At 39.1% G+C, this 25,177-nt stretch overlaps 1 protein-coding gene across 2 annotated transcripts; it reads right to left on the bottom strand.

The window, feature by feature from the left end:
* Nucleotides 1-215: 215 nt before the first annotated feature.
* On the bottom strand, nt 216-23,514 carry st8sia5 (ST8 alpha-N-acetyl-neuraminide alpha-2,8-sialyltransferase 5). Of its 2 annotated transcripts, XM_036528323.1 has the most exons (9): nt 22,644-23,514; nt 13,804-13,911; nt 13,309-13,410; nt 7,792-7,884; nt 7,010-7,096; nt 6,389-6,533; nt 4,797-4,909; nt 4,377-4,469; nt 216-927 (listed from the first exon to the last, which is right to left on the bottom strand). In XM_036528323.1, the coding sequence occupies exons 1-9, from the start codon at nt 22,769-22,771 to the stop codon at nt 465-467; spliced, it is 1,332 nt and encodes a 443-aa protein (XP_036384216.1). In that variant the 5' UTR covers nt 22,772-23,514; the 3' UTR covers nt 216-464. The 2 variants fall into 2 exon arrangements, with proteins under 2 accessions (XP_036384216.1, XP_036384217.1); XM_036528324.1 differs by lacking the exon at nt 13,309-13,410 and having other exon boundaries at nt 22,644-22,786.
* Between the last annotated feature and the right edge of the window lie 1,663 nt (nt 23,515-25,177).

The raw sequence follows: 25,177 nt of genomic DNA, 5'->3' as shown, positions 1-25,177 counted from the left end.
CAACTTCAATGCAAATTTTGCCTTGGAGAATGTACAAGAGGAGCATGAGGGGAACGCAAGCTAAATACTGGCTTTGTGCAAAGTTAAATGTATATTAACAGTTCTATACAGCAGTATCACTGAGCCTTTAGAAATATCACAGACACAATGTTACTGGTAAGACCACTTACATTTTAACAATGGATCCACAGTTAAATAATCAAAGGTGCCAGCGGTACTCTTTCTTGCTTCTTACACTGGAGATAAATAAACACATCGAGTAGAAAAACTCATATTTGGCATGAATGCAAGCGACTGTCAAGAAATAAATAAAAGGCGAACAGCAGAAGAGTGTCGTTTTGCGTATGCAGTTGAAGAATGTGTCTGGAGGAGACACCCACGCGTCTTTTTAATCTCAGGATTTCTGCAAAAAGGGAGAGCTTGGCTGAGCTCCCACGCTGCAGAGGAGGAATCGGCCGAGGCCATCACCTGCAGGGGCTGGTGTGAACCTGGAGGATCCCCCTGCTGTGCAAGTGCAGGAAGTTGAAGATCTCGTGGGGCATGGCGTGGAAGCCCGGCCGGGGCTTGACGTTGTCGTAGTAGTGGTGCGTGATGAAGATGCCGGCGGGGTTCATGGGGAAGGCCCAGAATCCGTAGAGGTGGACCTCCTCGCAGAGCTCCATGGCGGCCGTCACCAGCATGAGGCCGCTGCTCAGCCTCTTGGCCCGGACGCCCTGGAGCGACCAGAAGCGCTGCACGTTGAGCAGGTACTGCGGGTGGAAGAAGTACACGCCCTTCTGCGAGTCGAAGTCGTCCAGCATGTACTTGACGCGGAAGGAGACGTCGGTGTTGCGCGTGTTGTAGAAGGCGGGCAGCACCACGGAGGAGTTCTCGTACCTCTGCAGCACCTCGTAGAAGGGCTTCCTCCACTTCTCCAGCTTCTGGAACCTGACGTAGGGGGAGAGCCCGAGCTTATCACATACAAGGGTCAAACGCATCTGATATCTGAACTTCCGAACTCGAGCACTGTGATTCTCAGATCTTCTCGAAACATTGCAATTCACCACTCACAATATCAGTATCAATTTATAGGACTTACCATTTATCATCCGTACTAATGGTGCTCTATACTATAAAGTACAACTCTCAGGCAGTAAAAAGCACCCCTCAGTCATAGCTTAATTTCACTGCTGTGTTGCAGACTGGGCGTGCTTCACAGTGGAAGCCTTCCTTTAGATGAAGGGTTGGTTGGAGATTGTAATTCTGCAGACACAAGGCATCTGTGCAGAGCAACAGTACCGTGCTTGTCAGTGGGAGATTGTCAACTTCCGTGTGCCCCACTGTGCTTATGATCTGCACAGTGTCCTCCAACAGCACTAATATACTGTACAGTAACACAAAATGACAAAATAATTTTTCACTATAATAAATCATCCACTGGGAACCAGTTTCTGTGATTCATCTAGAATTGACTGGCGAAGAGCCTGTGAGACTGGACAAACGCTTGCAAAGGTCAGCCACATATTGCTCAGTCTAATGGGTCTGAAAGAATAAAACAGATAAAGAAAATAATTTAAAGATACAATAAAAGATCATGTGTATGGGAATGGATTATTATTATGATTATTCTTAATGTTATATTTTCTAACTACTTAGTGGTTTGTTTATACTGTTAGGTACTGTTAAAGCTCAAAATTCAAACATTAATTGGCAAGCACAACACGATAATTATTTATATTACTATTCATTATTTCCATACTGTTTTGCTATCTACATTCTAGAAAAAAAAACATGGTGCCTCAGCTTCCCCCTCTTCTGTTTAAATGGTTAGAAACAGGCCTGTAGCAAACCACTCAGGTTTTGTTCTGAAGGTCAAGAAGCACTTGAAAGAAGCTAAGTGGCCACACAAATATATCAACCTCCAGGCATGCAGGCTGAGAGTGCGGAGAGCCGATGCTCTATAAACAAGCAAATATAGAAACAACAAATGGAGACGTCACTTGGCCGCAGCAGTAGAAAAACGGCACAGCTGTATTGTGTGGACATCTTTTTAGGATGTCTAGTTTTTGAAAAACTGAAGCCGTTGCAAACTCTCTGTTTCCCAGTCTTCCACAGTAAATATATATATATATATATACATATATATATAGATGTTATGTATTTAGAATGGAGTGGTACCACTGCTTAATAACGGTACTTATGGTAAAGTAAGTAAGAAAAAGTAGAGCGTGAATGTCATTTCATACTTCATGACATTACCTTTTCTGACACATAAACAAACAGCTTTTTTGTGATGAACCCCTCATGCGCAAAGGCCCATGGACTAGCTGCTTTTGGCATTCTGCCCTGTGTCTGACAGTTCTCTGCATGCTTAAGCTGTCATTTCACTAGTACACAGGCTGAAGGTCAGCTGTGATTCTCTCCCACTCTCTGATCAGCAGAAGGGTTAGGTATTAGATATCAGGTGTTTACAGTATGTATTAAGATAAGCTGACAGCACAACTGAAAAAAGACCTATTGATTTAACTTTTAAAGCACAAGAACTGCACAGTTCCTAATGACACTGCATTAAGAAGGGACGTAACAGAATTAAAATGGTTAGCCCTGTTACAACCGAAATGCTGTAGCTCACATATAAGACTGGACTGAGCTGTTGCTGTTCGAATAACTGTGTTTATGCCTTAAAAAAAAAATTACGGGACTTTGGGTTGAGATCTGTGGGTGGTTCTGATTCTCAAAATACATAGAATGGGTCTTTCTGGGAAATTTGTCTTCAGCGGGTAACGATAAAACCCCAGAGGCATTTCCACGCAAGGATTGCTCTTCCTGTCACACTGATGCAGTTATGAGCACAAACAAAGTGATGCTTTGGAGACTATCGCTTCCAAACCTTCAGGAATATGTGGGTCGGTGTCTTCAGTCAGTGTTATTAGTACTTACTGTACAACGAGCAAAAATAAACACAATGATATACACACACAGAATGTCTCTTCCATTTATATGATTACTTTTACTGTATGCACATAGCTAAATTTAAGTGACTGAGAAATTAGTGACCTAGAAGTAAAAAAAGTAAATTCTTTATGTAATGGACTGACTAACTGCCTCGTAAAGCCTCCCTCATTAGCACTGCTGGGATATGGTTAGGCGTTTTCAGATAAATAACATTCAAAATATCACCTTTTCTCTTCACATGTGTCAGAGCAATTACCCTGCCTTTGGCCTGTTTTGTTCTCATTTTCTGAGCATATATTTGTTGCAGTAGTAAAAACCCCATGTTCCGTGGCATGGTAGGGAAGGCTTGGACCAGAGTTTTTCTACTCTGGCACCATAATCTCATTGCCGAGCACAAGCTGAGTTCACTGGAGGGACTCCAACACACAGACACATACAGGGAACAAATGTCCACCAATATGCCACAGCAATTAGAGGGATATTTCTGCATTAAGAGGATAGCTGAAAACAATTTCATCTGCAAAACCAAAATCATACACAAGTCTGGACAGCTCTGGCGTTTACAGAGCATTCATTTCACTGATTGATCGTTTGAATGTGACCTAAAATGTCCTGTTGTAACTTGAATGTTCAGCACAACACATTCTCCCAGAATCTAAGCTGATGAACTGCAACAATAGCGGAATCTGAAAATACCTCCGAGCATCATTTACATATAAAAGCCGTCTTTTCATCTCCATAGTAGCATTGTTTCATTCCACTCCAGCATGATGAATCCTACAGTCTGACTTAATTGTGAGACAAGAGAAGAGAAAGATGTGGGCTAATGCAACAAATCACGAATCACCAGGGAATTCTGTCTAATCGCCTGGCATTCAAGTCGGAGAATTTTATTTCATGTTTCCATATTGAGGGAGAGTAAAAGATACAATACTTATTTGTATTTCTTTCAAGAGTTCAATCATTATCACCAGCGCCATTTCCTCTATTCCCTGAGTGCCTTCTGGCCAATTATTAGCTGTCTTCTTGGAGCTTGGAACCAACCAGAATAATCCCTAGAAACCACAAAATATGAATACCGAAGCCTGCTACGGCCCTTTAAAATTTATCAAAAGGAAAATAATAAAGCTCTAAAAGCAAAAAAACTGAATAAACAAAACATTACAAGAGCAGCAGTCTTTTATCACTTTAAAGGACAGTCTCAATAAAAAGGCCTTATTAATTTCAGCTCTTGAAAAAGAATATTAATGGGACATCACAATATAGAAAACACATTTGCTAATTCAGATTTTTTTTTGTCTGATGTAAACACTTGAATTGAAGTTCTCTTTCAAATTAATGGATAAAATGAATATCCTTCCATCTGGAACATGTTCCAATAAAAAGACTCATCAATATCACCTTTTCATGTGCTTAAATATAAAATTGGTGATCTTACTTACCTTTCAGTGATAATACTTGGGTTAATTGTTACAATATCTGTCTTGTATCCAACATCCACAGCATATTTATCAGAAATGGGAGGTATGTTGCATCTTTAAAAGAAAAAACAGTCAGTGAATCAGCGCAGTTTTTATGAGCTAAGCAAGACAGATGTCTCTGTTAGATCATTTGTATTAAACAGAAAGTCCTTATGGTCATACTTACAAAGAAAATTTAAGCAAGTGCTCTTCTTTTTAGTGACTTTCAAACTAATGCCAAGGAGGAAATGAAAAGAGTAACACTTGCTTATGTTTGTTACAAAACTAGACAGACTGAACAGAGACCACCATCATACAACATACAGTGATTCCCACTACCTCTACTGTGGGGTTGAATGGTATTTTAAAAATGTACTTTTGTCAATCAAAATTTATCATCACCTAAACACAAAGTCTGCAGAATCAATTTCTTTCCCACATTTGCTGTTCTTGATGATTCCTCCATTGCCAATCACTGCACATTTCTTGAACTGGGACTTGGTGTATGGCATGTCCTTCAGGAGAGGTAAAAACAGCATTATTTCAGAGGGCGGTATTAAAACTTGGACCCACTCGCTGTTCGTCCATCACCAAAACAGCATTACAGGATGCTTACTAATCAAGACAAAATGGCGATGTCAGTTATAAACCACTATTTTCATTGCTGTCGGTCAGCGGGTGGGTAAAAGTTTTTCCCCACTCCTTCAATAAGGAAAGCAACTCCACAGTAAAAGGAGTTTCACATTGTAAAACCTAACTTAACAACCATTTGTATGAACAGCAAAAGAAATCAAGAACTGATCATATTATCAACAGATGAAAAATGGACCGCTATTGGCCCTATCTTATCAATTCTGCTGTCAGCACTCACTCTGGTATTTCACAATGAAACAAGCGGGATAATTTTAAGTTGGCACAGGTAAAGTGGTGGGAGTGAGATAGTGAAAACATGCTTTTAAAGCTTTTACAGTCTGATTCAGCACATTTTCAAACCAGTTCAAAAATCAAAGAAAATACTTTCCCATCTTCCAAGGCAATTGTTTTCCGCTATATATCCTGTTTGACAAAGGAAGCTTTATGCAGTGAAATTCAGAAATATTCTCCAGCTCTGAAATCCAACCAACTCACCAGGCCAGTTTTGACATATTCGTCATGGAAAAAGATATTAAGAGATATTAAGACATTCAAAGATAGGGAATGTTTTTTTTTTTTTTTTTATTTACTCAAATAATTTCTTTTTCATCATGATAATATTCTACTCTTATTCTGAAATTAAAGTGTGTTCCTGACCTGCACCAGCAGTCAGTAATCAGCTCATTTCACCTATTAGCTCCAGAGGACTTCAGGTGTAAGTCCGTCTGTGCCACTAAAGTGTAAAATTAGTACGCATCAGATCTGCTGAGGCAGCCAAAGACACCTGCTCTATTTCTCTGCTGCCCTTAATACACATGGAATTTCCCATCTGAAAGTTGTTAATCAGGATTGTCCTTGGTTACATTAGAGCCATAGACTTCCCATTAGCCTTTAGGTAAAGGGAGACAGACACCTTCATCTCTCATATCATATCACCTCTGTAGTAGCATATCTCAGTTGTAATACAAGAACAGCAAGACCTTCGGTGCATGTAAACCTGGTCAAAACACATATTATTTAAATTCAGGACTAGAAACAACAAGTAAAATTCCTGCAAATTTCAAAACCTCAAACAAACCAAAGAAACTCATCTTAATAAATCATGAAATAAAATCAAGGCAGAGAACAAAATTTAACTAACCTTAATTCACAACACTTTAATTGATTTACTTTAATTACTATTATATCATTGGGTTTGATCATGTGTGACATCAAAGGAGGATAGGATTGCAATTATTAATGTGGAATTACTACGGCATAAGGAGCCAAAACAGTGATGACCATGCCTCCTACTAATATCCTCATTTCTCCTGGATTTAATGTAGATTTTAGAAAGGGCTTCTGTCTGAGAAAGGACTTACATCTGGAAACATCTTGAAAATCTCTGGGCTGATGTGCAGGATCCCGCTGGTGTCCACCTCGTATCTGAGTTTGGTCCCAGAGGGAGTGTTTCTCTTGGTGGTGAAGAGGAAGGAGGGGGCATTGCAACAGCGGGACAGGGAGCTCCTGAAGAGAGGGAACCAGGAAAACCACCAGTCCTGTCAGATACTGTACACATCAGCATCAGTACTGCCTTTACTGGGGAGATACGCCACTGTATGTGGACTTTCATAGGCCGGGAAGACATAAATATCCAGTGCCTTCTCACAATGTTCATTGAATATACTGGAAATAAACTTATATGCATTTCATCAGACACCTCTACCCAGAATGACTTCCAAAGGATCCATCAACACAGCTGCATGTTGACTGAAGCAATTCAGGTTTAATAGCTTGCTCAACGTTACAACATCAGATGCCCTACCTAGGAATCAAACCAGCGACCTCTGGGCTACAAGACTTGCCCCTTACCAATAACCCTCACTGCTGTTCACTGCTCATTGTTCATTGCCATTTGTTACTTTGTTGTGTGTAATAACCACTTTTGTGACTGATCGATGCTAAAAGGTCGGCGATGAGGTCCAACAGCTGAAGCTACTAACTTGAAGGCATTGGTCTCCAGCTTGCTCTGATCCCACTTGCAGACTTGCAGGTTCCTCCATCGATCAAACAGGTCAGCTGTCTTCACCCTGAGGACACCCAACGGGGCAGTATTCAGTAGAGCCACGCTGTATTTGTTTTAATACGATCATGACTTTTACTTGCTGGGAGGAAAAAAGTGGAGGTGGCCAGAAATAGATGAGCTCCAAATAGGTCTCCTTGAATTGACATTTCCCTCAATTAATTGGGTAATGTGATTCCCATCGGGGTGAGAGGATCGCTGTACTGTAACGGCAGTAGCACTGCTGGCGGTGTAATATATTGTTCCCTGGCAAAGACTGCCAGAGGACACAGACACTTTGGCCCCTGTGCAGCTCTCACTGATCTCTTAATACAGCCTTCAAATGATCCTATAAAATCATGGATCAGCACGACACAAAGCAACAGGAGTTCTTGTTGGGTGATCACACTGTTGTAGGACAAAGAAGACAAAGCATGAGCATTATCTAAAGCCAAGCAATGCTGATACTGTTAAAAGTAGCATGAACCCAACAAATTGGACACAAATCCAGCAAAGGGCGTGACTGCAGAAGAATAAACAAAAAGGAATCGTCAAGACCAGGGGTGACATTCTTGGCTGAAGAATGTAGAGCAGTAACATACATGAAGAAGAAACTGGAAAGACTCGGGACACCGGACTGTGAAATTTGCATTTGCGCCTCTGTCATGATCTTCCTTTCAAAGAGGCTTGGGACTTCCATCACTGTGGCACACCGATACTCACATTGTGAGGACCTTCACGTCCATGATCTCTTGTCTGAATTCCTTGCATGTTGTAGAGTTGAAGTCATATGGACCATCATACATCTCAAGGTACCTGCAGGGAAATTCACATTCAGTCTAAAGCTGTCCAGTCAATATCCTACATTCAAAACAGACCAAAAGTTAGATGACTTACTATTAATACATATACAATATTAAACTAAAAAACAATTCTAATCATTAATTTAAAAACCACTAGGCCATCTTTAATGGACAGCTCAACAACCATTCTCTTACTTATTCATGTCTGATGTACCACTAAGATATTACAACTAAATACCCTGAAGTAAATACTACATAACGTGTCAGTTTTTATTGGATCAAAATCATGTGTTCATCATAACCTATTACCTATTTGAGTGTAAAACACCCAGTTACCCATGGAATTTCAGAAAAATAAAGTAATTAATTGATCCAACTATTGCCTGATTTGAGCCCTTTTAATTATCAACAGTTCATGTTTTGATTTCGCTGCCTGTCACTGAAGGATTGATGTTGTGTCCGGGGATTCATACATGAATAACTCATACAGAAATAACAAGGACAGACTGTTGTTCACACACAAGTGAATCTCTACAAAGACAAACAAAATGAATCAAGAGATGGAAATACAAAGTGAGAAGGTATGTGGGTCGAAGTGACAGCCAGCTGTAGCCTGTGTGGAACGCAGATTACTAAAATTATATTGTCCATCTTAACCATATTAACCACTGCTTATTTTTACCTGAATACAGTGATATAATATACCAAAAGAGTGTTTAGAATACTGAACTAAAGGCATGATTTACAGCTGTCTCATATGCATGTGGAGATGGACCACTTTTCACGCAGTGCTCCTCTGTACCATTGACTACTATGAACATACATTTTTAACCAAATCTAATGATGCAATTTAATAAAAAAAAATCCAGATTTCTGTCTGTATAAAAGTCTGTTTAACAAAATGTATGCACATTGACATATTATAACTTTTTGTCATAGTTCAGAATCAAAGGTTTATCATTTTGAATAAACATGCACACACACACTTGCACATGCACACATGTTCATCTGTCTCACTTTGAGCCTTCAATTTTCTGAGCAGCTTAAAACTCGTTCTAATAAATCAAATTATCATTCCTGCAATTCATAATATTCTGTCCAATGAGATATAATCTCAACATGCTTGAGAGGCAGCAACAACTTCATACAGAACATGGCTTCAATGGCATAACAAATTAATAGCAAACCACGTTAAAGGAATGACAACATTTACAAAACAAAAAGACATCAGAGCCAGAGGTGAGATTTGATGTGTCTCATGCCAGAGAGATTATAGAATCAATCATCAATACAGACAACTTAGCCAACATTGTAGTTTTTCACACTGTTTTTTTCCCCTTCCCTTCTGTTATGTGCTAACAGTCTAATAGGGGTTGTGCATCATGCATTTAAATCAGTCTACAACCGCTCACTATATGAAACGTAACCATTTCCTTTTGAAAAATGCACCTTTGTACAGTGGCCCACTTACAGATCTGAATTTCACATATTCACTGAAATATGTGAATTATCCTCAATTAGGAAGAATCCCAAAAATATGAGTGATAAGATTCAAGGCAAACAAATGCGTGACAGAGCTACTTTAAGTTCCTGTGCATTCGAATTGGCTTGTAATTGATAATAATATTGATCTATACCAGCCCTGGCACGAGCCTCCTCTGTCTGGTGCCCTGACAGGTTCCCTCTGGAAACTATTTGGCAGGTGACCAGATCTCCCTGTCCCCAGGATGTCACTGTATAAGAGAATTACCACCCTCTGTCTTCACCCAGAGGAGCTTTAGTCATGTCCAAGTGGTCAGACATGAGAATACTGGGAATTTTCACACTGCATCATTTTCAACTAGGACAGGGGAGTTTCTTGGATGATCTTGGATTTTTGACTTCACCTGATTTAAATGTCTGTAAATCCACTCATATATTAAAAAGAAGGTTCTTTACATGTCCAGAGGTGCTTCAATAAAGCTGTAATTTCATTTATTGGTCCATACCTGTAAAATAGTTGGAATGCTCATGTTTTGAATCGATCCCAGTAACTTTGAACCAAGCCACCCATGTCTGCTTGAAAGGCGTGCTGTTTATGCATTATGTGCACAAAGATTTTGCTGTCACATAGTGCAATAAGCCAAGTGAGTTTCCCAGCTAAAAATGGGAGGAGACATGGCAGAGCAGAATTTTTATCATTCAAAATTCTGCAAAAGGATTATTGTCCTAACTTTATGGTATGAAAAATGTCAATTAGATTCTCTATGCAAAAAATATTTTTGGTTTTAGCGGGACATGTTTTGTGCCTGTGTCAAGTGCATTAATATACAATGAAAAAGCCTTCCATAAAGATACTTTCTCAAATCTCTTTAGGATCGATGGCTCCACACAGCCCATGATGTTCAGACCTCCCAGCTAGCATTTAATTGAAGGTCGCCTGGAAAAAAGCCAAATCCCGGCTCAATATGCTGCAGAGGTAAGATTACTCATTTCCCGCTGACATTGCCGAGTTCATCACCAATCACAGTTGATTCAGGATCAATTCAAAACATGAAGCAAAGCATACAGACCATTTTGTGGTTGAGCAGAAACACTTAAAGCATGTCTTTTGGGTGAAGTCCACCTTTAAAAGGAAGACTCATGTATATTTCCATTTAATTTGCCAATTATCTGTCCTGTGCAGATGCAGAATAGTATTCATGCTTAAACGTTCCAACAGCAAAAGATAATGTATTGCTCCTCAAAGCACAGCTGTTGGAAAAGATCAACGGTTCTCAGTACATGAAGGATGGTTTATGTATATTTTCAGCAACCATCATAACTCCTTGTGATCCACTTACTGAGAATAATATATTGTGGAACAGAAATGTTGGGGTCAAAGTAGAGTGGGCAGCTTGCAGGTGGCTCTTCTTTCATGTAGCACCAGTTCACCACCAAGAGGCTGTGGAGGGCTGAAATTGCACCAGCAGGGACGGCTACATCTCAGCCAGTGACTGCTGCAAGTGAGTCCAGTACAGGCTCACTTTGTAATGGTGGTCGGAAAGGGTATTGAAACATGTCAGAGTGAATGTTATTGTAATTTTTTTTTAGAAGGAAGCAGTTTTTGGAACTGTAAACAGGACCTGTGCTGTAATCATTCAATGATTCTTGTGACTGTCCTTCCAAACCCTGGTTTTGGGGAGGGAGAGGAAAGACTATAGATGGGAATGCCATTCCTGAGATCGTCTGGTCAGTCCTTGGGGGGGAAGTATGGCATGGACACAGAATGCACAAACACAAATGTAATGTCTGAACCCTGATCCCCCCACCCTCGAGGAGTTCAAGACATTGCCCATCTTAGCAGGATCCGAGTCCTAAATCTTCCAGCATCCAGCAGCGCCAACACCCCAGAGGGATACTGTGGCACTGGTGTTGACCTCAGCGTTCGTCCCTTTCCTTGAATGAAATCAGAATCCCCTGATGGCTGAGGGCCTTTGACTCGTTCTTGGCAGCATTATAACAGTAGGCGTTTAAGGTCTCCTATCGGAGCATTAAGTAGATGGGAGGTAATCATGCGACAAGAGTCTGGCTCCTGCAGCTACTGCATTATTCTATGGGGGAGCAAACTACTGTAAGTCCTTTGTTTTGCCTGAGGTTTCATATGACAGAGAACCAAGCCTGTCATGTTTAGAATGAAGATAAAATGTCTGCAGATAAAAGGGAATTCATATTCTGTATTTAACAGTTGAAAGTATTAAAATAATTAGTTTCATAAATTTAACACTCTATTCCTTCCACTCTCTCCCTAACAGCATGTTCTCTTTGTTGCAGGTACAATCATTAAAAAGTACAGTGTTTCAAAATGTATGGGGCTTAAAAAGAAGCTTGAAAGAGGGAGGGGAGTTGACAGATTGATGAATTAGATTTTGTGGAGTATTGATTATGTTGGATTCAGGAACCAGCTCACAAAACATACCTGATTAGATCTTTAATCATCTGGATCACCAAATGATCTCAGTCTACAATAAAGAGTCAGTCGATGATTGGATTTAGTTTAGGACCATGCAATCAAGGAAACATGCAATGGAATATAACTACTGTAGGCAATAACTACTGTAGGAAACCTTTAAAAGAGCCTCTGTTAGAGTCTCTTCTATAATATGGAATTTGTGGGTGGGTTAGTTTAACGACTGAAACATTTCCCATTCTTTCCCCCACATTACAGCGTATTTTTTACATTCAGACAGCACTGTCAAACAGGGAATAAATGCATTGTTAGAGAATTCACAAACTTTTCAAACCAAAAAAGGTGAGGTAAGATCAATAGCAATTTCAGGAGAATGAAAATGTTCATTTAAAAAATGGACAATGCTGGTGCTTTGTACAAAACACAACTGATCGAGTAAATTGCACACATTCAGGTGGAAGTAAAATGAAATGGATTAGTCCATATGCAAAACATACGAATGACGCAGGAGCCTTGAATCACAGAGAACTTTCAACAGCATTTCAAGTTTTCCAGAAAACTTAGAGGAGCTGATGCATATCCATATTCAAATCTAATCTGAAATGACCTGCCTCACTATTTTACTTTTCTTTATATCAAGTGATTTTTTTTCATCAGGTATGGATTTATTAGGGTCATTGCTATTGAAACAGCAGCATTATACTCCTTTAGAAAGACATGGAGACATGGTAATGTATATTTTTAACACAAGCACTATATGTAGTTGCTTGATTATAATCATCAACTGAATGCATCATAGAAGATGAATCTAAAACAGCTGGAAAGAAAAAAAAAAGAAAATAGTCTTATTGTAAATGACATTTTTTATGGTTTATATCCAGAGGGTCATCTCAATCAATTGTCACTGACAACTGAAAAAAGTCCCAAAGACTATTCCTCCGCAGGCCCTGTAAAGAACATCAGGGTTTATATTTACAATAATGATCAACGTTTGAGTTCACTGAGCTTGTGCAAGATATTGCGCACTGAGTACCGGTCTCCATGGCAGTGACTGATGCTAAAATCTAGTATCTGCTGGGACATACAGAAGAATTCAGAAATGTCTCTGCCTTCATCTTTCTCGTCCTAACAAGAGAATGCAGATGCAACAACAGGCAAGGCCACAGAGAAGTGTGACACAGAGGACCGAGACAAGGTGTTCTTGAAATGCACAAATGGGTGGCTGAATGAGACACAGAGATACAATACAAGAAAGCCAGAACATCCACAGGAAACCTCTTTCAGGTCCTACCCTCTCCAAACATGGGAAAAGAATCCAGGGAGGGTGGGGGGGGGGGGGGGGGTCGGGGAGGAAGGGGGCGGAGGGAGAGAAATCAGACAACATGCAAGAGGGAATCTGTAGTGCAACGATCACTGGAAAAATATGAGAATTGAACCTCTTTCAGACCAATGAAAAAGAAATAGGCATTCCTGTTTGTAAAGACTTGAAATCCCTCCAAACTGGCCTACCTTTGATTGCGTTTTTTTTTCTTCTGAATATCGGCTAGGCAGGGAGTGATAATAACAGAGTTCTGTGACTCTGTCTGACGCTGAAAATTCTGACGGAAACATCTGTCAACATGCAGACAGGTAAGTTAGCATTAAACTGATTTTCTGATACCATCACCCCTGTAACATTGAAAATGTGTACAGAGCCTTGCCATTCAAAAGAATAAAATGTACAATAAAAAAAACCTGATGAGCGTGTCCCTTTGCTACCTTATTTTCTCGGTAGAAAATAGATGTGAGAAAAATACTGTGTATCACACAGGTCTGTACAGTTAGTTACACTGATTGGGGGCTAAAGGAATGAGCACCCCACTTCAAGCATGCATGATTTTGATACATTAGTAGGAAGAAATAGAAAGAAAACAATATCATAAAAAAAATTCTCATGTTGTTTCTCTATTCCTTTATCTCGATTTCTCTAGTGAGGTTGTACAGTCAATCACTTTGGAAATGTACCTTTTCTTCCCATTTCTGGCAGGCTTCAGTGATCCATCATCCGAGAAATTAACAGGCCCGGTCCAATTTGTCGTTTCGTCTCCTTTGAGTCGGCTAAACTGTTGCCCACTAATAAGAAAATGAGTCAGTTTATTTGCGATTTATTTACTTTAACGTGTTAAGAACTCCACACAAACAGTGATTCAGCACAAAGTCGGACCCCTTTTAAAATTTAATTTCAATTAAATAAGAAACGTGAAAGATGACAAAATGATGTAAGGGGCTTGGAAAATACAATATGAATGAGCCACATTTTTTTCTGCCCATGTGCCTACTAAAACCAATCCACAAAAGAAGTACAACTGTACCACTTGAAAGATACAAAGACTATCCATTTAATTTTCCTTTAGGCTCTCCAAAGTGAGTACAGAAAAGGGTGAAGAGAGAAGAGAAGGTTATCATGAAAGAGTGAATAGTAAGAGAGAAACTTAGCCCCATCATGCACAGATACAGTTTAATAATCAACAAATATCCTTCAGTTTTTTTTTTTTTTGAACACTAAATAAGTATTCGAGTCACAGACTTTAAGGCATGTAAAGCATACACAGCAATATGGCAGTAATTGACACAAAGAAAAAAAATCAAGCACTTGTACAAGCTGTGTAATGTCTGTGTGTTTGAAGATTATACTAGTAGCAGACTGCACTATTTTAGCACACTGACACTGAACGCAACCAATACTTAAACAGCAAGTTCATATGTGCTTGAAATACAGATTTTATTGTGTTGATAGCTGCCAGAGAGTCCTAGGCCGCTTTATTTACCGCTTTATTCTTATAACATGCATTTCTACTAAGTATAATTTTAAAATTATATTCTAAGTATTTAGGAACACATTCACTCATTTTCATGGAAATTCACTAGATTTATTGCTGGTATTTGGTTCATTATTTTGATATAATACAATTAGCTTTATGTTAGATACATATCATTTATAAAAATAAAACATTAACACACTGACATCTCTGAAACTTTATTGCTACCTGCCATTTATGATGATTTCAAAATATATATTTCCAAATTGTGGTGGTACAACAACATTTCATTATTTTGTTTAAATTGAGGTTTATTGTTTAAACTTGCTGTGCTGTCTGCACATCTTGGACCGCTATTGAAAAATCAAAGAAGTCATACAGACTGACATCATGACTAATTCAATGGAAATACTGTCTCAGCTTCAAAGGGGTCTTCTTTTATTTTGTGAAGCACTCCATGCTACAGAGAGTTAAAGCAGTCACAACAGTCACTATATTAGTATTCTTGAATTAGGCTACATGTCGGGTCACTGCATATTGTTAGTTAATCTATAGTGCATTTAAATTAGACTATATGAATACTTAACGGTTTACAGATAACTGTGAGAGACTGATGTCCTTTCCAGGGCACAGAGCATCTCTGTTTTAGGAGCCACACCCTGCGCCCGCTACTGTAGGGGCCAGGCTCTGCATCCCTGAGTAAGATAAGTGCATTCAGAAACATTAGTGGAAAGATGCTCGCTTCAGGTTGATCAAAATTACAAAACCGATAAATTTTAAATTTCAGATCACACAAGTTAATTTCCTATGTCATCGCATCAGGTGAAAAACTCAATTCAGTGACAACTCAACATACTCATTTAGTATTCAAACTGGTAAAATGGTTACCATGGCAATCAATGCAGTAAGATTGTGGGGCATTTTGTGTGAAATTGAAAGAAAATACATAAGTATTTTTGGCATGTACACCATATTCATCAGAAGCCACAGAACTGTTCTTTTTAAACATGCCACAATGCTCTGTGATTATCAGAAGGCAGTGCTGTAAGAGAGTCAGAGGAAGTCATTAGAAGTACACAGAAAGACTTCAAATGTGTATATGTGTATCGAACAACTTACCATTTAGTTGCATATTACCATTCAGGTCATAAAACCTATTCAGTTAGTTTCAGGTAGAAAATTACCCTGGCATTTGTCAAATATGCTAAAAAATAGTACTGTTTTAACCATTTTCCACTCTCTTGCCTTGAACACACAGTACAATTTTTAGAGGAAATGAGTGAATCTGACATTCTTTATGAGTTTACTGCTGTGGTATCAGAGTCAAGCATACCATACCAGACCAGAGGTAAGAAATCAAGGAGTCTTAGTATGTCTCACCACAGTACCTCAGGATATGCCAAGTATTGTTATTAAACATATTGACAAGCTTGCTATTTCCTTTCTTAACCTGCTCAGAGGTTTTAGTGTACAGAACAGCAGAGTACAGATCATAACTCTGAGATACAGGAAATTGTCTGCCTTTTCTACAAAAACACCTGGCTATTTATTCCCACTCATCATGCCTCTGTTGTCATGGTAGCTAGGTCTCTGTAGACAATCAAATAAACACCTGTGTTCTCGCCAAAGCTCAATGGTCTCCTAATCTTCCACTTCCATCCAAAGTGTGCCCTTTCCCTGGTGCTTGTGTATTGCTGCTGTAGGGTTTGTCTGCGCACAGGTCTCTCACTGATTCTTGTCAGCTGCTGGGACACTACGTTGAATAGTTGCTACTCTTATGTTCGTTCTCTTTGCATCAGCTTGCAAAACAGAACACCAGATGCAATTCTGGCTAAATTCTGGCATGCAACTTGCAACTTGGACATATTTGCAACAACAATAGCCTATCTTCTGGCACCTGATATACTACAGGTGGTAAATGGCATGAATGTGCATCATTTTGTTCTCAAACTCTTGCAAGTGAATGCTAACTTAGACATCTAAGATCAGCAGTCATCATGCAAATCTGGGTAGAAAATTGTAATGTGTGTTCTAGGCTATATATGAGGAAAGCTTTTGAGGCAGTTTAACTCAGAACCAGCAACCTACTACAATATTCACCAGTAAACCAATGAGATTGTTTTACTGGACAACATATCATATCCAAAATATTTTACTTGAACAGACTTCATCAAAGAAGATGGATTATACATTTTATTGCATTATGTGGACATTAATGTAAAAAGAAATAAGGAATTAACAGGCATCTAAATTTGGAGGTCATGCTACCAGATATCATGGATTTTTGTTTATTTTAATGTTCATGTTAGAAAATGGGGGATTATCTATTTAAAAACCCAACATATTGAAACATTTCATGTTTTGTTGCCAGAAATATTAAAATCTTCATCACACTTGGCAAGTATATCATAGTTCATCATAGTGAAATATTGGTCACAATCTGCAATTGCATAATAATTCAGCATTATACACTTATAAAATAATATGTATTTGCGCCTAGAAAATGTATAGTCACATTTTCTTTTACTCCGGTAAAGAAAACACAAAAACAATGTTAATGAGATACCAAACTAATTAAATTAACTCACATATTGTGCTAACTCACAGTGCTGTCTTGCAGCTGCATTTCCAGGTCTTGTTCTTCAAAATTGAAAATAAATCTGTTTTGGGACCATGCAAAAGCATTCTGCATAAATGCTGAGCTCTGATAAAAAAAAACTACTCTCTTACTATTCACTCTGCTTAAGTGTCTATTTCCTTAATTGCCTAAAAATGACAATTAATCAGTTAATGGATAAAAAGTGATGCCATTGGTGGTTACGAGGGTAGGGACAATAAAGAGATATGGATACTTTTCCACATGTTCTCCATTTTACAAATGTTCTGCTTTCATTTCACCGCTGCTTTCGACACGCCATTATCAGCCACCGCCTCGTTCACGTGTCCTGTCTCCAGCCGTTAAAAACCAGAGGGATTACAAACCATCTTGCCAACAAAGTCCCTGCAGCTCTCAGGTCCCCTGGACATTTCCGCTGAGTGAGGAACCAAGCCTTCGGCCTGCGGCATCACCACTGTGGATGCATGCAGACATCCTGAACACCAATGAAACTGATGGTAAAATGTTCACGTCCAGAACAGCCATCTGAAGTGTATTCACTTTTAACTTGAAGAGTATAATCTGCATTGACTTCACTCCATAAATAGATTAGCTAAAAATGTGGTTTCTTATCATTCTTCTTCTCAGAGAGAAAAAGAAAAAAAAATTCTCTTTGCATATTTACCTCTTTGAAAGGCAAAAGATAAGTATGCATTTTAACATGGAAATCCAATGAGCAGGAGCGAATATTGTTCAAAAGGCCAACAGCCGCTAGCAATTGTGCCTATGAGCAAAACTGCACTTGTAGGAGGTAGCACATTAGTTTCTTTCTGATCTTCATTCTCATCTTCTCTTTGTAAAATCTCAATGTTGGAAACCAAGAGGCTAGTATCTTGGATATAACTAAGAATATATCCATTCTCCTGCTGTAGACAATCACTGGAGGAATAGCAACGTCAATGCTTTGCTCTGTGGAGTTTATGCAAATCGAACAGTCTGCACTCCCTCTGTGGATGAATCTTAATTTTTCATAGTGTTTTCTTGGCTAGCACTGAAATCTACAGTTGATAATATTGTGAATATCATGCACTACTATGTAGGTCTGTAAGAAAACGTTTACTGTTTGTGTGAGACAGAGGAAGAGAAAGCAACAGAGAGAAATAGAGAGGGAGAGCCAGAGATAAAGACAGAAACAGAGGTTTTTATCTGACCATCCACAAATCTACCAGTAATACATTTTGCATAAGTTGCCTGCCCCTAATGGCTACATGTACTTAACATTCTGCAAGTACAGTAAAAGGCTGCATAAGCAATGGACCTTCCTCAGCTCATCTGTAGTGAAAAGAGGCATTTGCAGATGTGTGATTTGAAGAGATCATGTCATATTGGACAGCATTTCTCATTACTGTTAGAAACGATAGAAACGTAGAAATGATGATAAATGATACAGGACATGTCAACCTTAGTCATTTCCCACTCACACAGATTTTTTTTCTTATCAGTTCAAACAGAAAAAGCTATGCTTTAATTGGAAAGCATTTCTTTACGTGTATTGTTTTAACTTTTTTTTTTTTTAAATTGCACATCATTTTTTGTGAATCGCAGCTATTACACAAGAGTAATATCATTATAAAATATATATCATCCTTTTTTTAGATAATTACTTTTTAGAAACAGTTGTTAAGTGGTATGCCTACACGAAGACTCAATTCAATATGCTGGAATACATGATTTATGAACACATTTGTCACAGCTCCTGACAGCTTTGGTAGAGAGCCTGGGTAAAACACATATCCTTACTTTTAGAATATAATGTCAATGGGCCCAGGCAGCAGAAACGCAGCCAGGCCCTTTATGTTCACCACATGGCAGAGGGTTTTGTTTATGTGCGCATTCTGTCCTCGATAAACAAACATCGTATAGAGATGGCTGCTTGCCACACAGCCACTGGGAAGACTGGAATGTCACAGGTGGCTCTGGCTCCACTTGCTATTTTACCTCTGTTGCGTACTGCTTTGGATATTACCAGCTAGATATGTCATTCCCTCTCCCTCTCTCTGATCTAGTCAAACCTCCTCCAGTGCTAAAAATAAATCAAATACCCACTCCATTGCTGTCAGTGACTACAGCACACAAAGGCACAAGTCCTAAATGCTTTACATTTGGTTATATGAGAGCATTGGAAAAGCAGTAAGTGCACCATAAATTGCTGGACATGATATTCTAACTAATGGCACACCTGTTCTTAAACACCCAATACAAATAACTTTGGTCAAATGGTTAGCTATCCTACCAGTGGCACTTCCAACTATTTTGCTATCGGGGAACACTCTGAGCCATATTTGATACATTTTCATACAGACTGCTCCAATAACAGGATGATTGAACACATTTTTTTAATACTACCTCCTGTGTTTTTTATCTGCAGTGATGAGTATCCTTTTGCCATGGAAAAGCTAAAATTCCAGTCAATTAGTTATCTCACTGAAATCAATCAGCGTGCCACCTGTTCATCTAGGTTGAAAGCCAGTGATGTGAGAACAGAGATTGCAGCAGTGTTGGCTAAATGAGCCAAGGTCATACAAACCTCTGCAACTCCTCGCTGGGGAGAATGAAATTTACTAACAGTACTAAAAATAAACAGGCCCTCCTGAATAATACATCTGATAAGCAGGTTAAAGGGCAGCCTTCTCCATGAAAAAGATACTCTAATTCTAGAGGCTAGCTTCGAAATGTAAAAGCAATTGCCTCTTCCTAGCTTGGAATCTGACACCGCTGGCTATGGGTTCAACTCCAAAACCACAGAACCACTGTTTTTTTTTTTTAATCTCAAGATATGGTAGAGACACCATAAAAGAGCAATACCTCACACTGAATTGTAGTGCACCATGTTGCAAGTGTTGCCATGAGACAAGGGTACATAGTGTTCTGATGAAGACCCATTTAGGGTCAAAATGTTAAGAGTCACACATGACATATGGATAATTAAATCAATTTTGTGTGGACCAACAGTAAATGTGCAAGTTTTGGTCTTTACGCTGTGTTTTTACAGTCCTTGACTCTGATGCCAAGAAAGTGAGTGAATGTATATTGGGTATTATCTGCAGTTAACCTGCCAGTTGGCATGGTGTGGATATGCCCTCTGGCACAAATTACATTTATTGACCACATATTGGAAAGGCTTCTTTGGCCTTATAATACCACATTCCCATGCACAAATTCAAATGTATAAATACATAGGCATGTGCATTCTTTCCAATGCTCTCATAACTGTTTGCTGGAATGAAACCCTATCCTGGACCAAATTACTATGCTGAATCTCTGTATCTCGTCGGTTAAAAGTAATGGGCTGACTCCTGATTTACGCCTTGTGACATCACTGAAATGTAACACAAGGTATATCACAGGATGTGCCAGCTCAGTTATATCTACAAAACACTACTTATTACCAAAACAGCCAATTCCATTCAACGTAACTTATGGTTTTATATGTTATTTTAAAAAGTCTTAACTATCACTCCGGATCTCTTTCTAAAACTGAAGCTGTATGACATCAAAATATAGTCATTTAAAAGATGCTGTTATCCATAGTAACCACGAGTACAAAGTGTACAACAGAAGATACTTAACCGACCACAGCCAAACATGTAGCAGTCCCTCACACAGTGCTTTGATAATTAGTCCTATTGTAAATACATACATACATGCTACAATGTATGTAATGAATTCAGATACACAACAATGATAAGGCCACCATGATATCAGAGAAACAGAATCTTCAAAGCATTCTCCATAGCCAACCTTCTGAGCCTTAAAACAACACAGGGAGCATCTCAGTAAAGCGTCGGCTTCGATGCTTTCACATAAGTGCTTAGAAGAGAGTGCTACATGCATAGTATACAGAGAGCTCCTTGGTTGCAGAATTTCTCCTCCAATGCGGGATTTGGATGGGCGTGTCCTGACGTGTACGTACAGACTGTGCTGTGTGCTCTTGTCATGGTTTTTGGGGATGGGCAGGGAGATACACCTCCCATTGTGACCTCATTTCATGGCTTCCCTTGACAAACCTGAGGTGAGCAGACATGGAAGGGAAAAAATGGCTACCTAAAAGCGTAGGCTTTCACTGCCCACTCAGATAGTTTCATAATCAACTACCCCCCCCCAACACCACGGCTCGAATGTAGGACTGGGGTAGCAAGGGCGGACTTGTAATTGGATTCACATCATCGGATTTTGAATTAATGAAGGCCACGAATTTGGAAAATGCAACAAAGTCCTGACACAAAAGGATAGATGGGTGAGAGGGGCACCCAGCTGGGATAAGAGGTAAACCGCAACACATAGATGTTTGTTATCAAGCACACCATGTGATGTCATTGCTCTCTTAAAGAAAGTCAACCCGACTGTAAGGGACAAAACAAAATTTGCTGAAACATCTCTGGGGCTCAGCGTGTAAATGATCATGATGGAATGTACTGCATTGGGGAGAGATATCCCCAATTGTGAAAATGTAGTATTCAACTACAAAAATTCCTGATGAAGGATGACATACATTAATTTACAAGAACATATGCAGAATCATGTTTTACAGTAGATGTAAATTAGATTCTGTATTAGTGGGGAAATGCTTGTTGCCATGGATCTGTTATAAAACAGCTTACTAAATATAGCATAAAACATCAGAACATGCAATTTTTGGTGTACACACAGTATAGTGTAATTTATAAGAAATGTTATTGTTTGACTGTGAAATGCTCTTAGTAAATATGAAAAAGACTGAAACTGAAAATACTTGTTGGTTAAAAATATCAACCTTTGTTGTATTGGAAATAAACCTCTGAAACGCTGCAGTGTCACCAATAACAAAAATCTACTATGTATATATGTAGGTACCAGTCAACCAGACTATCATCATTAAAAAATCAGATAGAAATATCGAAACAGTCATACACTATTATCTTCAGTATACGTAATAACATTATATTGCAACAAATGTGAGGACCAGTTTTAAGCAGTTTACACCTTTTGTGTCTACATCCCACAAAATGTAAATTGATCTAACTAACGTATTGTTATGTTGAACGATACCGTCTTTTACTACCAATGGCAGACTGAAAGCGCAACAATGAGCGCACGGCTACAAGTCTATTTCAGAACCTACTACTATCAATGACAACAGCAATAGTAATTATTATTATTATCATTGCAATAACAACACCCAAGAAGCAATAATCAATTTGGTCAATATTTTGTATTTTCAGGGCGCGAGGTAGAGGGCTAGTTTGAAAAAATGTGCTGACTTAATGAAAATTAGTTGGAAAAAATAGTCAGAAGTTGGTAATCATTTATTAACTGAATATTAAATTGACATTAGCTTCAATCAAGTCTATTCGAAATAACGTTTTATCCGAAATCGTTCACTTGTAGAAAATACGTATTAAAACGCTTACCTTTTAATGTAGTTTTTGCCATAAAGTATCTGTTGTAAAAGAGTAACTAGTCCAAAAGCACAAATAAATATAAAACAAAGAGATCTGTTTCCGAGCAAATCTCTACCCGACGGGTCGGAGTAGCCCATTCTTTAGCGCAGCATCCACTGATTCAAGACGACTCCAAAGCAAGCCTCCTTCTCCCAGCCTTGTGTCTCCGAGAAGCTCAGACTCGATGGCACATGTTTACTGTATGAAAAGGGACATCGTCTCGCTTCTTTTTTCTGTTTTTGTTTCTTAATTGCGGCAACAGCAGTGATCTATCCTAATAGTGTCGGTCGTGCAACATTGCTCTTCTCTTTGGTGAAAGGGATAACCTTCCAACTGGCAACGCGCAAATTGTGAGAACCTTCTGAGATGAAGCGTTAGGAAAACAACTGAATTGTCCCTTGAGGAGCTAAATTTCTTGTACATCTACCTGACATCTCACCAACAACGTGCGAATACAATCTCAGTCAAGCTGTAATGTCTACTCGCTGACTGCGCGGTTCTCTCCACCTAACGGGACGACGCAGTTCTCCCCGTCCAATTTTGTTCAGTGATCCAAACTGCGAGCCTATTAGCTTACAGACATGACTGGAATTCGCTATCGCAATTTCAAGATGATCATGTGGGCTTCTGCAAGCCAAACACTGCAACGTGTCGGCATTGGACAAATACTTGCATGGCATTCATGGAATTCAGGCGTATTATTTAATCATAAATAGGTCTATGAGATTTTTAAAGGCGTCTTTAAATGGTGTGTGGTGCAGCGCCGTTATTTCAGCCTTATCTACGAGTCAGCGCAAAAACCAAGGTCACGACTGCATCTCTCAAGGACAGCGTTGAGCACCCCCAGCATACTGATGTATTTTTAAAGGAGCTGAACTGCGCACAGTGGAAATAAGGAATGCTGATGTAAATTCAGTCAGCTGTGCCGACATTTCATTTCCAGCCCTTAGGACTATATTGCTAGGTTGCAGGAATTAATTCACGCTCACTAACAGAACTGAAAATAGGTCTTAACAAAGGGGCTTTGAAGTGTTATGCTCTGCTTTATAGCAACGGATAGTAAATGCTAGACTCATAAGCACAATTAAAAGGAATTTAATATATTTTAGTTTTATATTGTGCCACTGAGAATTACATGCAAACAATTTTGATTAATGGCCTGCGCTAGACTGTTGAACACCCAGTTCAAACTGACCATGTGTGAACCTTGTGCAATGTGCAAATTCCGCTCGAGCATAATTATATTCTACCCATTTTGGTGTTGATTTTGCCATGGCTAAAAAAAAGGTGGGAGGGGTGGGTGGGGGGGGGGGGGGGGGGGATGAATGAATAGTTTAAACAGAACCTCAGAATTTATTATTTCATAAATTAAATTTTCCACTTTTCTTGTCCTTATATGTACACATATAACATTTTGGGATAAAGATAAAAACCTGTACATGCAAATGGACAGATTTTTGTCAATAAATTGATATTGATATTTTATGTCTTTGAATAATGCTTGTGTTCCTCTGAAAACTCTTGTTGAATGTGAACAACCTACAGACCTAAGACCTAAGAAAAGGTCATGCTGAATTTATACTCAAGACCACAGAGCTCTGCTTTGACTGTAATGGCTTTTTCTAATCTTGCAGGATCAGCTGTTTTAGTTCTGTGATCATTTGAGCTCACTGGTTGCAAAGTGAGATTTGAGTCCTTCTTAGGTTGTTGTAAGTAGCCCCCTAAGGTCTGTCATATCATATCAAATTAATCATTTTCCTTCTAATACTACTCAATGACTCACAGAATATTGCTAAAATATTAAAAGATGAAATCACATGATTCCAAAATGCATATTTTCAGAAATGTCACATGTTGTCCACTTGTTACATCCACAGTTAACACTGACAAACCTAACGGGACAAACCTGAGCTCTCATGCCACAGGCTATGATGTTGTCACTTTACTAAAAATGTTTGGATCTCTGAGTAGGGCAGTGTGCAGCAATTTGGACCATTATCCCACTGAGCTGAATTACTGCTGCTTTTGGTCCTCCTTTTTTCTCCCGGAGATGCCAGTTGGCCTAAGCCTGTAGGACTTCAGTAAGCGAGGGTAGTGGGAGATTTGGGTCAGAGGACTGGATCAGTTGAGAGATGCCTCACGTATAGAACTTCAGCTGCATGAAAGCCAGGTAAAATATGCATGTGCACATAGTTGGAGATGAAGTGGATGATATGGGTGCTTCCCTACATTTTGTTGCTGGAGAGCCTGGTAAGTACCATACTGTGAATGAATCATATTTTGTCATCCAGAGAAGGACAAGACACAGCCAGGGACAACAAAAAAGTGGAAGAAACATAACAAGAAAACAACCTTGTCTTTCTTTGTGAAGGCTTCCAATGACAGGATTATATGAAATTATCTTTTTCTTCTTTCACCCCCATGCAACCCTACTTTGGAATGCCTAATGCTGCTATGCTCGTCTCACAGCAACAACCTCTGCACTGCACTTGTGTGCTGAAGCA

Source organism: Megalops cyprinoides, chromosome 5 (assembly GCF_013368585.1).
Source record: "Megalops cyprinoides isolate fMegCyp1 chromosome 5, fMegCyp1.pri, whole genome shotgun sequence".
Lineage (NCBI taxonomy): Eukaryota > Metazoa > Chordata > Actinopteri > Elopiformes > Megalopidae > Megalops > Megalops cyprinoides.
The sequence above is the reverse complement of the archived record's forward strand: the minus strand, read 5'-3'. Positions and strand labels throughout refer to the sequence as shown.

What these genes read in the sequence shown, in the direction of transcription:
- st8sia5 (XM_036528323.1), bottom strand. Translation starts at nt 22,771, where the DNA reads ATGGGCTACTCCGACCCGTCGGGTAGAGATTTGCTCGGAAACAGATCT. An exon ending in GACGTGAAGGTCCTCACAAT is followed by an intron (nt 7,097 to 7,791) that starts GTGAGTATCGGT and finishes GGGTGTCCTCAG; the next exon opens with GGTGAAGACAGCTGACCTGT. An exon ending in TTTTCAAGATGTTTCCAGAT is followed by an intron (nt 4,910 to 6,388) that starts GTAAGTCCTTTC and finishes CCTCTCCTGAAG; the next exon opens with GACATGCCATACACCAAGTC.